At 38.5% G+C, this 15,903-nt stretch overlaps 1 protein-coding gene across 1 annotated transcript in view; it reads left to right on the top strand.

Annotated features, from left to right (window-relative positions):
- ror1 (receptor tyrosine kinase-like orphan receptor 1) overlaps window positions 1-15,903 on the top strand; it is a 115,173-nt gene that overhangs the window by 71,269 nt on the left and 28,001 nt on the right. The window contains exons 2-3 of the mRNA XM_088927798.1: window positions 9,325-9,396; window positions 15,422-15,709. Of these exons, the coding sequence (XP_088783924.1) occupies window positions 9,325-9,396; window positions 15,422-15,709 (360 nt within the window). The remainder of the gene's footprint in view (window positions 1-9,324; window positions 9,397-15,421; window positions 15,710-15,903) is intronic.

Genomic DNA, 15,903 nt, shown 5'->3' with positions numbered 1-15,903 from the left:
CATGTTCTACGACATTAGATTAAGATGTTTTTTGCTGGTGTCAAATGAAATACTTGTCAAAAAAAGAAAAGTGAGCACAGAACGGTATGTGTATGTCAGGACCTCATCCGTATTTTGTGTCTATTCATTTTAACAAAAACTGACTCAATGATATATATATACAGTATCCATGCACTTTACAACCATTTCTTACAGTTCAGGGAAGTCAAAGCCTACCCTGGCAAGCAGCAGGTGTAAGGCAGACACACACTCACATCAGGGTCAGTTTTCCAGAAACCTGTTAACCTACCAGTAAGTTTCTGCACTGTGGGAGGAAACTGGAGTACCCGAAGGAACTCGAACCCGGTGAGAACATGCGTACTCCACGCAGATAGCACCCCAGGTCCACAACTGAACGCAGGGCCCAGCTCTGCAAACTGGCATTAATCTGCTTCACTGTGCCTCCCAGTAGTATACATATTTAAATTAAAAACACTTCTAAATGATATGAAGCAATTCAGGTTTTGTCAAAAACGTTTTTGAGTAAACATTAATATTTAGACAGTTATTTATATGGGTAATATATTTTGATCTAATATATGTGGATGGTGAGAATAAAGGAGTAGTGAATGGAATTGATATTAATATTTAAAGATAGAATAGCAGATGTTTTCATCTGTAGTTCTCTGTACAATGATTTAGAAGACGAGATCTTGAGAAGAGATCCAAGACTTTGATCATCCAGATTGCTACTAATAATCCAGCTGTAGACAAATCAGATCTGAAATGCTTGTTCCTTTGCCCTTGTGAGAAATTGCCTACATCCAATGGTGAAGTTATTTAAAACCTAAAGACACGTCTGATATTTTGTATAGAGAATTCTGTTTCACTGTATTATGTTGTGATGAGAACGTTTGATCCCCAAAGTGAATGTTCATGATAACATTGTGGAGGCAGGATAATACTGTAAACATGTTCCATATGCGATCCAATGGAGGCTGATGGTTTCTTTTTTTTTTTGTTTTATTAAGAACCGAAACCTTCGGACTTCTGAACATTTCGATTGAAACTAGCATTTGATCTTATCGAGCCTTGACAGACTATCCTAAGGGGTGAAAGGGCAAGTCTGGGTGCACATGTGTCCCCAATTACAGAGCTGTCATGCCACAGCTATAAATGAAACAGCACAAATTTAGTACTAGGTGCTTGGCAGTGGCCTGGAATTAAAAAAAAAGAAGTTAATCAGCAACAGATCCCGCTCCTGTCTGCAATGGAAGATTCCTTGTGCTGGAGGCAAGTATTGGTTACCTGCATGCTATTAACAATTTAAACATCGTCACAAAGAATTACCAAGGCACTGGCATATTGATGAAGAGCGAAGAATAGAAACAATATGTTAGCGCATGCCAGTGAAATATTACATGCAGACCGTATTTTATCTCAGCAATCTGGGAGATTTCACTGGAAGCTCTGCGGGAAGTGAAGTAATACAATAGAGATCTTTGTCTGTGCCCTCTTTCTCCTTCTTCTTGTCACTGGATGGGCTTAAACGTTCGAAGCAGTAATGGTGAGTTATTGAGTGTTAGTGTTGTTTTGTAACAGAGGGAGGATGGGAGCGTGCTATTAATGTCCTTGAATTAATGAGGGGTTATGAAAACCTTCTAAAGGCCTGTACAGTAAATCGTTAGGTAACGGAAATGTTGAAGCACCTGTAGTCATTATGTTGTGTTCTGTAAAAAACTGAATTTTGCCCTTATAAGCTGCTAAGCCTGTTTTTTTAGAAACCGACAGAAACAAGTAAAACTGAGCCTTTCAACAGCGGGCCCCAAGAGTGTTGCTTGTCTGTGTTTTCTGTCTCGAAATATGTTTCTTTCAGAAAATCCATCTTAAAATAACCAGGCTTTTTCAATGAGTAACCTACTTTGTACATTTTGATGTAATTGCATTCGGTATGTGAAAGCGGACTGTTAGTAACGGTTCTGGAAGATTTATGCAATGGTCTTTGTTCAGTTTATTTTTCAGCATGATGGAGAACTCTTAGGGATTTTTTTCCTCTTTTTTTTTCCAGGCAGGCTGTTTGAGTATTTTGAAGAGCTTTCAGGTGAAATCTAGGTAAAGACAAAAAAAAAATAACACTGCTATGTTTCTCCTACTTATCTTCCACACTTATTTGGAAAAGTGCTCTCCTAGGGACAAGGAGAAGATGTGTCTCGCCATGACAGCTCTGGAAAAGACTGGAAATCCATCCGTTATCCAGCTTTAACACCTTCTGTGCGGCACATCTTTGTGTATTCCAAAAGTGAATTCAAATTTCATTCATATATAAAACGCTGATATGATTCTCTTGCATGAAGCGGAAAAGGCTTTTACGATAAACAATTCCTTCCTGGTTAATAAGATACACAGGTATTCAATATGCTTTTCATAAAACCTCACTGAGCAGTAAATGTACAATACTTAAATGTGGGAAAACACTTCCCATAGTCTTGTTCCAACAATCTTCTATCAGCCTAAACATTTTTAAAGTATATGCGTGTCTAAAAAAATGGTGATATACAGAATATTACATCTCAACATCTCATACTTTTTGATGCCTCCTTTGGTTTATTATGAAGCCAGTCCTACTTATGACAAGTGTTTATTCTGAAGTGGTTCTAAAGTAATGTACTGTTGTAAACATGCACAGTTGTAAACTAAACATGCACACAAACAAAATGAGGAAAAAGAAACAACAATTGGCTTCATTTCTACTATGAGCAAATTTTGTCAGCATTCCTGACTGTAAAGAAAGTGAATTCCTGAGTCCGTAGTTATAACAGTGCAAAATGCCTTTTTGTTCCAGGATCAAACATCAGCTCTGCAGGTGTTCCTTGTAAAAAGTAACTTATGTAACACTCGTTATTAGAAAGGCTAGCTCTCTTTCCTGCATGGACACGTCTGCAGGGCAAATGTGATACAAATGGTGCCTTCATTTTGGGGCACACTTTTTGTATGTTGTGGGTATTTGAATTATTTTGCCTCTGTGAACTAAGACAAAATTCCCCTTAATGGGAAAAATTCCACTAGCCTCCTAGTAGAATAGAAATGCATCTGGCTATTTTTAGACTTCCTAGAAAGTGTATTAGGCTGTAGAACCTTGGGCAGAGCCTTCAACTTCAACCTTTGCCCTTCCCTTCTCCTGGTGTCCATCAAACACTCTCAGGAATGCTTGCAATTATTTTGCTAACCTTCAGCAAGAGAAATATCAGGAGCCTGGTTGTGTGATTGACAGAGAAATGTGGGACAAAAAGTCAGAACGAAGCTTCAGCTGTGGCTGCCTATGAATTAAGTCTTTTCGCACTTTTTCTGATCTGAAACAGCTCATTGCAGTTGTTTAAAGCCACGATCCAAACTGCTTAGAATTTCCCTTCTGCATCTTTGTCAAAGGTTCTGCGCAAGGTAATGCTGATAAGAGACTCACATTTTCTAACTGTGAGAGATGCTGACCTAACTTGCAGAAGCAGAAGAATTAATGCCAATTAAGTAAAAAAACAGAGTGCTTAGCAAACACACTGCTTTGTTAATAGATTCATCCTAAAATCAGGTGTTTTGCATTAAGGTTTACAAGGCAGATTGTCGCTCGACACTTCAGATAATAAAAAAATAAGTTTTAATAACTCCTAATAATTATTAAAAGGGGAGCATAAAAGTCAAGTCAAAGTCAATGTTTAAGGTATTCTGGCATGCTGCAGGCATCTATTTGTTTGTCTATTGAGTCTCTGCTGAGTTGTGCCATTATGAAGTAATTGACAGCTTTCACTAAACAAAAGCATGTTAAAATCAGAGGCCCGGGGCTTAGCATCTGCAAGCTTTGGGAAACCAAGAGGAGTTCAGAATACATGGGAAGGTCAGAGGTTTGATGAAAGATGGATTAATGATGCCGGCAGGAACAATAAGCAGTCACAACCAACCGCTACCCTTTGGGAAAGGAGACAGTAAGGGCCCTTCTGTGCTGAAATGTATTTTGCTTGCAAGATTTGAATTAAAACTGAATTTCAACCTGTTTTGGAGGGCATCTGAGTGTGCTGCTTTCTGCTTCAAAAGTGATTTTCTCTTTTGATGGCATCTCATTAAGCATGGTTTTGGCATCCGTTCCGTTTGGACCATCACAGGCACAGTAAATCAGGTTACAAGACAAAACAAATTTGCAAACAGTTCCTTTCAAAGCTAATACACCATGCCCCAATAATTCCCATTTTGTAATGGAATGGCCCATGGAGGTATAGCCATAATCCACAAAATATTTTATAAAGTATTAATTATTTTGACTTTCCTGAATTTCTTACTTACTGAATGAAATACAGAATCAATATTATTTCCTATTTTTTTTTATTTTTGATGCATTTTGGCTATGAGGAGTATTAGACAATGGCAGTATGTGTATTCTGTATTAAAACATAAAGCTTTCACTCAGCTTTTAGTGCCTTGTCAGCACCCTGGAGAGCTTAAAATGTTAAGAGAGTAGGGGTTCTGGTGTTGCTTCTGTGTATCCACACCATTTTCCACTTCTACATAAGTGTGATTAGCTGCCTGTTTGTTTCAGGATGGTGGGTCTTCATGTCTACATAGGTTACTGGCTTACTTTGTCTGTGGTGTGAGCTGCAGTTGATCTCAGTGGGCCGTGGAAACAAACACCTTTTATGAAACTTCCCCTTAAGTTTTCCGTGTGTTTAAGGGTGCTGTACAAAGTCGCTTTAACACAAGGAAATGTTTAGGAGTAAGGGTATCCATATTTCATTCTTGAGGTATTTCATATTTAAAATGGTTCATACAATTAGCTCCCAGTTTACAGATTTGAAACGCGAGAAAGACCACTGAAACTGACCTGGGGGCCGATCTAGTCTCATGTTAAATACAAAGTCAGGAAGCTAAAAAATTGAGCAGTGGAATAGCTTGTGTTTTGATTTTGGAACAATAATACAAATGATCAAGCTCCTGTTTTTATTTCCAAAATAAATACAGGCTAAAGGGGTGGGGATGGGGGAAGTGAGACAAATCTGAATGAAGTCAGTGTGCTGATTGGGTTTGTGATCCTTTCAAAGTAATAAATGGATTTCACAGAAGGTGGTAACATGCTTGGATTTTCGAATACTGCTTAAAGCCTCTGTAATCCTAACTGCTGAAAGACTGCATCCTGTACATGAACCAGTCATTAAATAGTAAAATGATATCAATTCATTGCCATTCTATATTCTGACGAAATGTAAAATCCCAAGAATATGTCCCAGATCTCATCATGTTAGGCGGAGTGTGGTTAGGAGACATAATAAACACCATTTTCATCTGGTACAGTGTGATTCTGTAATGGAAATGTGTTTCTCATGTTTGGTTTGAATGTAATTTTTCCTTCTGCAGTTCCGTTTCATGGATAGTATTCAAGGCAACACCAAAGCTGGTTATCAAGAGCACTAAGAAAGTCCGTTGTATTTTTAAAAGGACAGGTGATAGCACATATCACTCATTTGTGAAAAGATGAGGTGCATTTTAATTTTTAAGCACTGAGAATGATCACATTTCTACCCGGGATTTGAACTTTTCTGCATGGTTTTCAGACTCCTTACAGTTCACTGTCGTAAGTGAACAATATTGCTTGTTCCTATGCACTAGGTCCAAATTATCTTCGTAACATGTATGCCACAGACTCTCATGGTTCATTGACCCACTTTCCCCTTGTGTACCTTTGTTGTAGGAGGTCATCAAGTTACCAATGTGTATATTGAAAAGGGGGGGGGGTTGTTCTCAGAGTATATTATGCACTCAGACTGATTTTGCTGTCTCCCAATTGTTTCCTCCTAATTTCAACTCTGCTACCCACAGTTGAGTGGCCAAGGACAAGCACACCCTGTGCTGAAATGGGAAAATGAATTTCTCAGTGGCTCAAGGCATTGCTTTTATTTATTCCTCTCGGTGTGCATTTCAGTAATCTCACTCAGCAGCCAAGCTTGAACCAACTCTATAGTATTTGTTTTAGAAGCAATGGCAGTAGAGGCACATTATGCCAAAACAAAGTAGTCAATGTGAACTCAGATCTCATTGGACCACAGAATGCTGGCTATATTACTGGTTTGGTGTTTTTTCCACTTTCACTTTACAATTTGGATGTCTTTATGTTCTCCAAACGATTGTGAGCCAAGATTATATTTTCCACTTGTATCAGAAACTTCTTTGTAATTACCTCAATAACTCATTAAGGCAGCGTCCACAGCCGTGAACCAGCCCTATGGTATCTGAGATCCGAATGTGAGAATGCACCATTTCCTGCTGTTTTTTTATTTTTCAGTAGATTTTTCAACAAATATTTTCTATTCCCTTTCTGAAATGTCTTTCTATGCAATTTCCTTCTTTATCTGTCAAACCAACCAAATGAGGAACTGAAGGAATGAAAATAAAAATGTATAATGAATGAATCCTTGGTCATTTCTTCAGTTTTTTCATACTTGCACTGTTGTATATTTATCTGAATGTAAGGATAACCCTGAAATTGTTCATTTTTCATCCCCAAAATCCCACAAAAACATGGGTTCAGTTTGTCATTTGCACAGCAAGATGCATTGACGCACTGTTACATTTTGATTAGGTGCTGAATAAATCAGAATTGATTATTCTTTAGTTTGGAAAAGTGTGTAACCCATTGCACTATGTAACAGGGTTCGTGATGCATGTCAACGGAGAAACTTTAAAAAAGTCAGATGAAGAATTGCAGCAGGAAAAGAAAATCGCATGTTTCTAAAGTGAGCAGCAATATAGTTCAAGTATTATCCATTCTAATTCTCACATAAGTCATTTCAGTCCGAACATGAAGTTTATTCAGTTAAATAGTTATAGGGTAGGGTGACTAAGCCAGCTATCCCTCTGTGTCAATGTCAAAGATTTGCTTTGTTTCATCTGCTCTATTTCATGGACAGCCTGTGTGACCCATGCTATTTTTGGGACATAATTAGCAAATGTTACTAATAAAACCATCCTTTGTTGCTGGAAAACATTAAATGCTAATCTCAAAATAACCCCCACAATTTTCTAGATATTTCTTGATTGTATAATGATGGGTTAGCTAGCAGATGTTCACAAACTGGAAAAATGCCTTTTCATTTGTTTTGATATCCCTTTGGCTTACCTCGACTTTTTTATTTGGCCCTTACCTGCATTCCATTGGTTTCTTACTATTACAGAGTTAACCCATGCATGACATCCTTTTATAAATAAATGTGAAGTACCACAGTGGCTAAGAAATCCCTCAATAAACACATTTGCATCGCAGATATTTAGTGTTTTGACTTCAGTATATCAGGAAGACATTTCTAGGTTTACAAATTTACTTTGTGGTTATTAAATTTTGATTATTCAAGTGTATCCCCACTGCGGGTTTGCAGGTGGGCTTTCTTTGCTCTTGTGTTTTCAGTATCACTTCATTTGTACCCGGGTCCCGTTTGCACTGAACTTCAAGCCATCTCCTGTTACAAGACAAGTTATAATCTTTTTAGTTTTTGCTGGCATTTTTGTTTTGGAAACCTGCAATCAGGCTCTGTGTTGGTAGATTTTATTTGCTGGGTGCATTTAAATTTGATTTCGCCCAACCATTGACCCTCATTCATCAAAGTCAGATGAACAGGCCATGTATCGTTTTGGCTAGAGTTCACTGCTGCATATTCGTTAGACTCCCCCAAACATTATTATAATTGACAAAATAAAATGATATGAAAGGAGTTAGCGATAAGAGTTATAATATTATACAGCTGACATGTAGGTAATATGCATCTTCTAGCCTTTAAGCTCCTGGGATCACATGTGACTGCTGAGGTTTTCACTCCTCGTCCTCAGTAGGTTACCCACTAAGCACTGTAGAAGAAGAGAATCATCCAGTCTTTCATCAAAAAAATTAATTTAATGATTGTTTACACATTGCTTTATTCCGCTGTGACTCTAGCAAGCATTCAGCCACCTGTTTTTAGGCAGCTGTCGTGTGCAACGGTATCCTATGCGTACAGTAAGAAAACAATTCACATGCGCCGTTCAGCACAGCACCCTCAATGCTGACTTGACAGTACTGAAAGCAGGGCAGCCTGACAACTTTCTGCTGTGGCATAGTGGAGGTGCAACCTGTGACGCCAGGTGTGAACTAATTTCCAGGCCTCGTTAAAGGTTCTTTGTTTTAACACGCGTCATGTTTTACGACAGATTAACACCCACTTAACAGTTTCACACTTGCGCAACAACAGTGTCTCTCTCCCGCACTTGCTCTTCCAAACAACTGTTGCGCTTTACTGAGAGTGGCGCCTTCTGCCCGTTGGCTTTGCAGAACCTGCTTACTCTTTTTGCCGGGTTGGCTGTTGCGAATATATTGCAATAGAAAAATTATTGTAAAAGGAAAACAGATATGGAAGAGGTCTTTCAAAGAGTACCGATTTACTTACTTGTACATTGTGTTGGTCAGCTGGTGTTTGACAGTCCTATTCCACGCAAAGGTTTACTCTGTACCATGAATGCCTTTGATGTGTATGTTACATGCCAGATCCACTGTCCAAAAAAGAGAAATTATTTGGACCTTGGTGTAAGAAAAAAGAAAATGGCAGATTGTTGCATCAATATTGGCATCTCTTTAAAATCCTTTAATCCCAAAATCAAACTTTGGTTCTCTAACTAGATGAAAAGGGAACCATATCCCTATGCCATATCCCTCCATGACTCTGAAAAGAAACAATCCAGTTAACAAATTCATCGGTGCTCTGAATTTGCTTCTGTGTTTGCAGATGTCAATGTTGAGTTCAGGAGACCTGTCTGTGGCAGTCAGTAGGTTTCCAGGTGTTAATTAGGGCCAAGGGATACCAAGAGAGTTATTTCTGCACATTGCAGTGCCAAAAGAGCTCTGAGACTGTCAGCACATTGACAATTTATTCACTTAGCAAGTAAAACCTGCTGGGAGCGGAGATGATATATTGCTAAGTTAATTTTACATATGGGTGAGTTTTTGGCTTTGAGAGAGAGGAAACAAAAAAACAGATTATAATAAAGGCTTGCTGGCCAGAGTTGAAAACTTAATTCTGCAATGTCGGGGGGGATGTCACGATAAGTCAGCACTAAGTTGTGATCAGCAAAAGCAATTTTTCTCTCGGCAGAATCACATCTAGATAGTATCTGCAGGGACAGAAGACAATATGGAGATAAATAATAGCAGCAAGCCACTGGAAGCACATATTTGTGTTTTATTCATGGTCATAAACTAGGATTATGGCCTTCGCATGCTGTTTCTATAGCAGAAAATGATCCCACACAGATTGGTGATTGCATTGTTTTTGTTTTGTTTTGTAGGATCTGATTCGCTTCAAGATCCTCAACTGACAGCAACTCCATCATGGAATATTTCCAGTGATGCAGACAAAGGTAAGGAGATATATTTCATTTTGTTGGTGTGCGTTTCTTGGAAATGCATCGCAATCTGGAAAGTGTTGCAATCAGGCGGTGTAGTCTGATGCCTCGATTGTGGTACCTCACAGCTGCATCTGGTGAGAAAATATAGTTTTGGGTAATAAGATAAGATCACTTTATTGGCCATATACAATTTCTTGTATTAGGAATTTCTTTTTTGCATACCCCAACTTGCTTTCCATGGGACACACAGACAGGGAGAGAAGCTTGGGGTCAGAGCACAGGGTCAACCATTTATAACCCCTGGAGCAGTTGGGTTAAGGCCTTGCTCAGGGGCCCAACAGAGTAGGATTCCTCTGCCGGCCACAGGATACAAACCGGCAACCTTCTAGCCACAAACGCAGATCCTTAGCCACAGAGCCACTGCACCGCCCGAATACGTTTCGATGTCTGTCTCTAAAGAAGCAATCTTTTCAGAAACCCAGAAGGTTAAGGTAAGTGCAAGCAGGGAAGAATTCTGGATTGTAACAGGTAACGAACGATTTTGTGGTGTCGTCTGAAAAACCTTTAAAATGAGTGGGAAAAAAAGACAGCTTGAATTCTGTTAATAGTTTTTGAAAGTGGAGGTTGTCAATATATTTACAACTCCTCTGCTGCAAAACCTTATGTTCCAGCAGAGCATCTTTAATAACTTTTTTTCCATGGAGCACCATGAGAATTCAATGCCCTGGCCTAGGCTGCAGGCTCGCAGTGGTGTCAGATGGATTTAATTAGCCTGGTCTGTCTTTGTTTACCTTCTCCAAACTAGCAACATTCTGTAATGTTATCCTTAGGGCAAAACATGTAAATTGGTCTTGCTTCGCATTTACACATATACGGTTTGGATTAGGGCTGGATGATATGATTTTGGTCTTACCTAAAAATCCTGAGGTAAAGCTTGTGACAGATCAGTAATTAAACTACTGAAAGTTTACTTTATGGTTGTTTTTTCCAACCCTGGTGTACGCTGTGCTTTGTTTGTCCCCTTGCTGCACTCCCATAAAAATGAATTTAATTTATTATTACTTGAGGAGCTCCAGTTACAGGAAGCCACTGAGCTCAGAAAGCCAGAGAGTATAGAAACAGACTGACATTCTATGGAAAGCAAATCTACATTGCTCTAGAGCCAGATTGTTATTCAGTGGCTTTGGTGTTTAACATTGAAGACCTCACAGTTCTGAGGCATACCAGGGGGAGAAACCTTAGCTGGCTCTGTCACAAAACCAAAATAAAATATATTCCTTGCATCGATTTGGGAGCTGGTGAGCAAGCCTAACAGCCATTCTTCTTTATTTTTTATTTTGGACATATTATTCACATTTTATTTTAATTTTTCACATTTTCCGGTGGTTGAAAACATTGGAAACATTAGATTGTTAGGTAAGCTTGTCAAGTGAGGGACTGACACCTCCAAACCTAAGGATTTATTAACAATATGTTTTTTTTTAATTCAGTTAACTGTTGCCTTGTTTTTCTGGTTCATTTTCAGACTACTCAACATTGAAATGGAAACAATAGTGGGGAAATGGTAGAGACATTTTTTTCCTCGCTGAGATGACCCCTTGGAGATGCACTCCATTGTTCAAATATAAAATTTAAGTCAAGAAAGGCAGTTTCACATGAATCCTGGCAGTGCAGGAGATATCAGACTGATGATGAAAATTTCAGATGAAATTCTTAAATTCTCCCAACAGTCTTGTAACTGTCCCACGCTATTATCCCCAATTATCGGCTGCAGCAGAGCGTGCTTGGATGTTTCTCTGAGTACCGTTATTTGCCTTTTCGTTAGTAATCTGAATGGATCAGTTTAAAGGTGAAGACTGCTAAAGGTCACACTCAGTATTTCATTGTTTCTGCTCTAAATTTCCTGAGGTTTAATTGAAAGTACATATTGAAGTTGAAGGCAAAGGGATAAGAGGGACCTCTGAGAAAAAGAGGACTCTTCTATATCTGGAAAGGTGAGATTAGTCCAGGAGGGTTTTTTTTGTAGTCACGTCTAACATGCAATCTCTCTGAGTTGCACGGTGGGAATTAATCAGTCTTTTAGAGTTTTCAGAGTTGTTAGTCTTGACAAAAGCAATTCCCTTGGGTTCTGAGAAAATATGTTTTAGGCTGTTTAAAAATATCGGCTGTGTTATAACTAGACTGGGTCAAGTTCCACACAATTCTAGTCTAGTTTAATGGGAAAGTGATGTTGGCACATACATCTGATTGCTGTTGTCAGAAAAGTGCATGAAATAGTAAGACGATTATTTTTTTGTGTGTATGAACTGTGCCCAGTGTTTGTAGACAAAAGTACTTCTCCAAATAAATATTCAGAACATTTTAGCAGGGCTTTTATTTCAAATTTCCCTTTAGTAATATTAGAGATTTTATTTTGTTTTTTTGGCTCCATTATTTTATTTACTTTTTTTGAGCCTTAGTATATTTTTAACTGTATTGTGAAAAATGATGCAGGGTCTTGCCCCTCTATTTCTTATGCTAAGTATTCACAATAGCAAACTAGCACTTTATACATTACGATCATGAACTTTATTAATGAGATGTTCTTAATGAAAGAGAGAATGTACTGTCAAACTGACAAGGGTGTGGACACTGAAGTCCTTTCCACAATTTTTTTCAGGCCCCTTGGGAACAATTAAATCTATACATATGGTCAATGAGCCTTTAGGCTATCATTAAATCAATTTGATTCATGCCTCTTAAACCTGGGTTTCTCACTTAAATAGTGATGTAGTAATAATAAATTTTTATGTAGTCCATCAATGCACCTCAGGATCAGTAAAATGATTTTACAGACAATACCTTTGACTTTTCCCCTTACAAAAGATAGCGCTGTTCCTCAAAAAAATATTTTCCCTCTTGTTTTCAGTGATATCAAGACGTTGAGAAATATTTTTTCCCCAAACTAAATCACACGCTGAATTGTTTCACATTAAAATGTGTGTTGATGAGGTTATCAGAAATCCTAAGAATGGCCTTCAAAGATGTGTTAAAAATCAGTGACCAAGGGTAGGTCTGCAATCATTTCTGCAATGTATTCTGTATTGTTTTTAAACATTATGACTGAGCATTTGGAAAATTAAGTTATTTATCGGAAAAGAATTACAAAGAAAAGCAAAGCTGCCTTTTCTCTGGAGTTATCGCTCACTGTGGCCTGTCTGAATAAGATAGGGAAGATGACGAGAAAAACCAGTCATCTTATTGCACGCAGAAAGATGAAAAAATCCCTGTAGAGTCTGACATCAGTCTGAAAGAGAGGACACAGTCTGCCAAGAAAAACGCCAGAAGGGACCGGTTTATGTTCTTTAGAAAGAATCCATGGAAAGAGTGAAGGCCCCCTTTACAAAATAAAACGGAGAAATTATTGTCTTTAGATTACTATGACTCTTGAAATAGGTGCCCTGGCTAAGGAAAGCCAAGTGTTCTCATGCATTCTTGAGAACTAATAAAACCAATAGTTTATTGAAATCCTTCTCTGTGGCTGTCAAGAGAGCAATGAACAAATAAATTCTGGACACGTGAGGGCTTAGCCTTGGATTCAAGGTCTTGAAAAGTCTTAATGCAAGCTTTTGATTTAAAGCTAATAGATTTATGTTTTTGGATCTTATAATTAGTGACTGGAGGGAAATGCTGGTATATATGATCTTACACCATGATTAAAGCACGATGTACAACTGTTCTGTCCTTGCTATACTTACATACAGTAGAAGTATTGCCACACCTTTGACAGATGTGTTGTGAATGAACTAACAAAATTAATCAAAGAGTATTTTTGATTTCAGTGTGGCACAACCATTTCCGTGGTCACAAAAGCTGGTTTTGTAGGCCAGTGTTATAACTCAATGAGTTAGGCCAGTGTCATAATTAAATATCATAATTTTGTTGGGGGCACTGACTCCTGACTAGAAGGTTGAGGATTCAAATCCTGGGTATGTGTACTGCTTCTGTACCCTTGAGCAAAGTACTAACCTAGGTTGCTCCAGCAAACTCAATTGTATAAATGTTTACCAAAATTGGCATGTAAAAAAACAGGTAATTGTAACTCCTTTGAGATCCTTTAGATACAAATGTCAGCCAAGGAAATTATTAAAAAGAAACATGCAAGTTACAAGTCGCATGATTTTCATGTCCTAACCTCATAACAACACGTTTTTTGAATTTGTTTTAAAAAGCTATGGGAAAGAAGGAAACATGCATGTAATAAAAAAAACAGACAGTGAAATGGTCTGACTGACAGATTTATTTTTTCCTTCTTTCACATCTTGGATCCAACTTTTCAACAGCCGTTCAACAAAGGTATTTGGGAAGTGTGTCTCCTGAAAACAGCAGTTGGCTGCCAGGCTGGTCTCTTAGCTAAGTTTAATAAGTTAACGGTATATGATCATCCCTCCTTTCATGGCACTGGTCATCCCTAATGCAGCTTTGGGGGGTGCTGTCCCCCTCCTTGAAGCTGCTCTGAAAGCTACACAGAAGATGTTGGGATTCTTCATGGTCAAGTTCTTAGTATTGCAATATCCTTCCCTGAGCCATTCACAAGCTGCTTTAAAACAGACACCTTTTGATATACAGTAGATGACATCACTGGACAGAAAAAAATGAAAGTTCATTGCAAACCATGGGCTTCTCTTTAATGACCCAAAACTAGCTTTTTCATTACTAGTGGGTGATATATCATTGCATACAACTGATGGTGTAATTAATATAATATATAATTAACTGTAAATCTGATGGGATGGTATACATTATGTACACACAGATGTGTATTGGAGCAATAAGTATTTGAATTTACCTGCACTGCCAAATTCATTCATTTAGTGCACAAATGACTAATTTGCATAGATCTCTAAGGGACGTAGAGTTTCTCCACCAGTCTTGTTGCATAGTTAGAAGGTAATTTTAGGGAACCATCATGGGATCAGCCTGGCATCTCCAGTGGCACACCCACTCCACTGACATACACACAGCCACGTACACCAAGGCATACTGTCAGTGACTTTGCATATTGAACTAATCGTGGAAAATACAGGTTTTCATTTAGTCTGCTTTGTACACCATCATTAATAGTTTGTACCATTACATTCATCAAAGTCAGCTGAAATGATTCCTGCTTTCTGCGCTGGGCTTCTGAAGAGCTACCACAAGCAGTGTTTGCTCTTCATTCAGTTTAAAATGTGGAGATGTCATGTTTATATTGGCAGACACTCAAAACCAGGAATATGTCTGGCTAGACTTAACAGGTTTGGAGGGTGAGTTTCCAGGGTTTTCTGTGACACAAGTGTTTTTGAAACCCCTTTGGCAAAGCCTTCTGATGGTGAAAAGCCTAATAATTTGCTACCACAGCGGCAACCACAAAACATCTTGTAAAGGATTTTTAACCAAGAGTCAAAGTAATTACACACACACAAAAAAAGAAAATTGTTGCAATTTTGTGAGTTATGCGGAGCAGGATTCAGAAATGTGTCTTCAGTGTGGGATGGAATTTGTGTCAGTATTAAGAGTTGATATTTCCTTTGGATAAACTGTGGCAGAAATTCTGGGATTTGGTATTTATTTTTGTGTGGGTCATGCTCATTAAAACCCAAGGTTGCACAGGCTTAAGCTGGAAGCATGGGAGTGGAACAAGAGGTAGCAGGAATGTTATTTGAAACAATCACTGCTCCACATCCAGATTTTTTTATTGTAGTAGTTTGTTTCAGTTTGTTGGACAATTTCCTTGTAATTTCATTTTCGTTAACCACTGAGCTTACTGAGGAGAATAATGCAACGTTAGGAAGGAGGTTCTGAGAATCAATGACAGGTTCTACTGACAAGTAACAGATGATAGAACATAAAAAATATTCTCTTATTTTTTATGCATGAAATGGTTGGTTATTTTCCTTACTTTTTTTTCTGAAGTAAATTAAATCAGCTACACTGTTTAGAAAAGCTCACCATAAATGAACCTACAGTACAGGTTTACAGTAAAGGGCGCAATTGTGTACTTCTCTCTTTGGGACAGATTATTTCTTGAAGCTGGAAGCCCCGATGAACAACATCACTACATCTCAGGGCCAGACTGCAGAGCTGCACTGTAAGGTGTCAGGGAACCCCACTCCTGTCATCCGATGGCTCAAGAATGATGCCCCGGTAGTCCAGGAGCCCAGGAGGGTGTCCTTTCGTGCCACCAGCTACGGCTCCCGGCTCAGGATCCGGAATCTTGACACGACAGACACCGGCTACTTCCAGTGCGTTGCCACCAACGTCAAGGGCACCGTGTCCACAACGGGAGTCCTCTTTGTCAAGTTCGGTGAGATTTTACAGTAACCTCGTCTTCAAGTACAAAGCAAAAAATGTAAACGTTGTGCAGTGTTTCTTACCTCCAATCAAAATGCCATCTTTTAATCATACCTAAAAGCTAGCCTTTGCACATACCTTATATTGTAAGGTAAAAGAAAAGCCTGATCCAAAGTAATCTGACCTAGAGAAACACCTAGTGTTTAA

Source organism: Atractosteus spatula, chromosome 11 (genome assembly GCF_055471065.1).
Source record: "Atractosteus spatula isolate fAtrSpa1 chromosome 11, fAtrSpa1.hap1, whole genome shotgun sequence".
Classification (NCBI taxonomy): domain Eukaryota; kingdom Metazoa; phylum Chordata; class Actinopteri; order Semionotiformes; family Lepisosteidae; genus Atractosteus; species Atractosteus spatula.
Note: the sequence above shows the minus strand (reverse complement) of the source record. Positions and strands in the feature narration are given on the sequence as shown.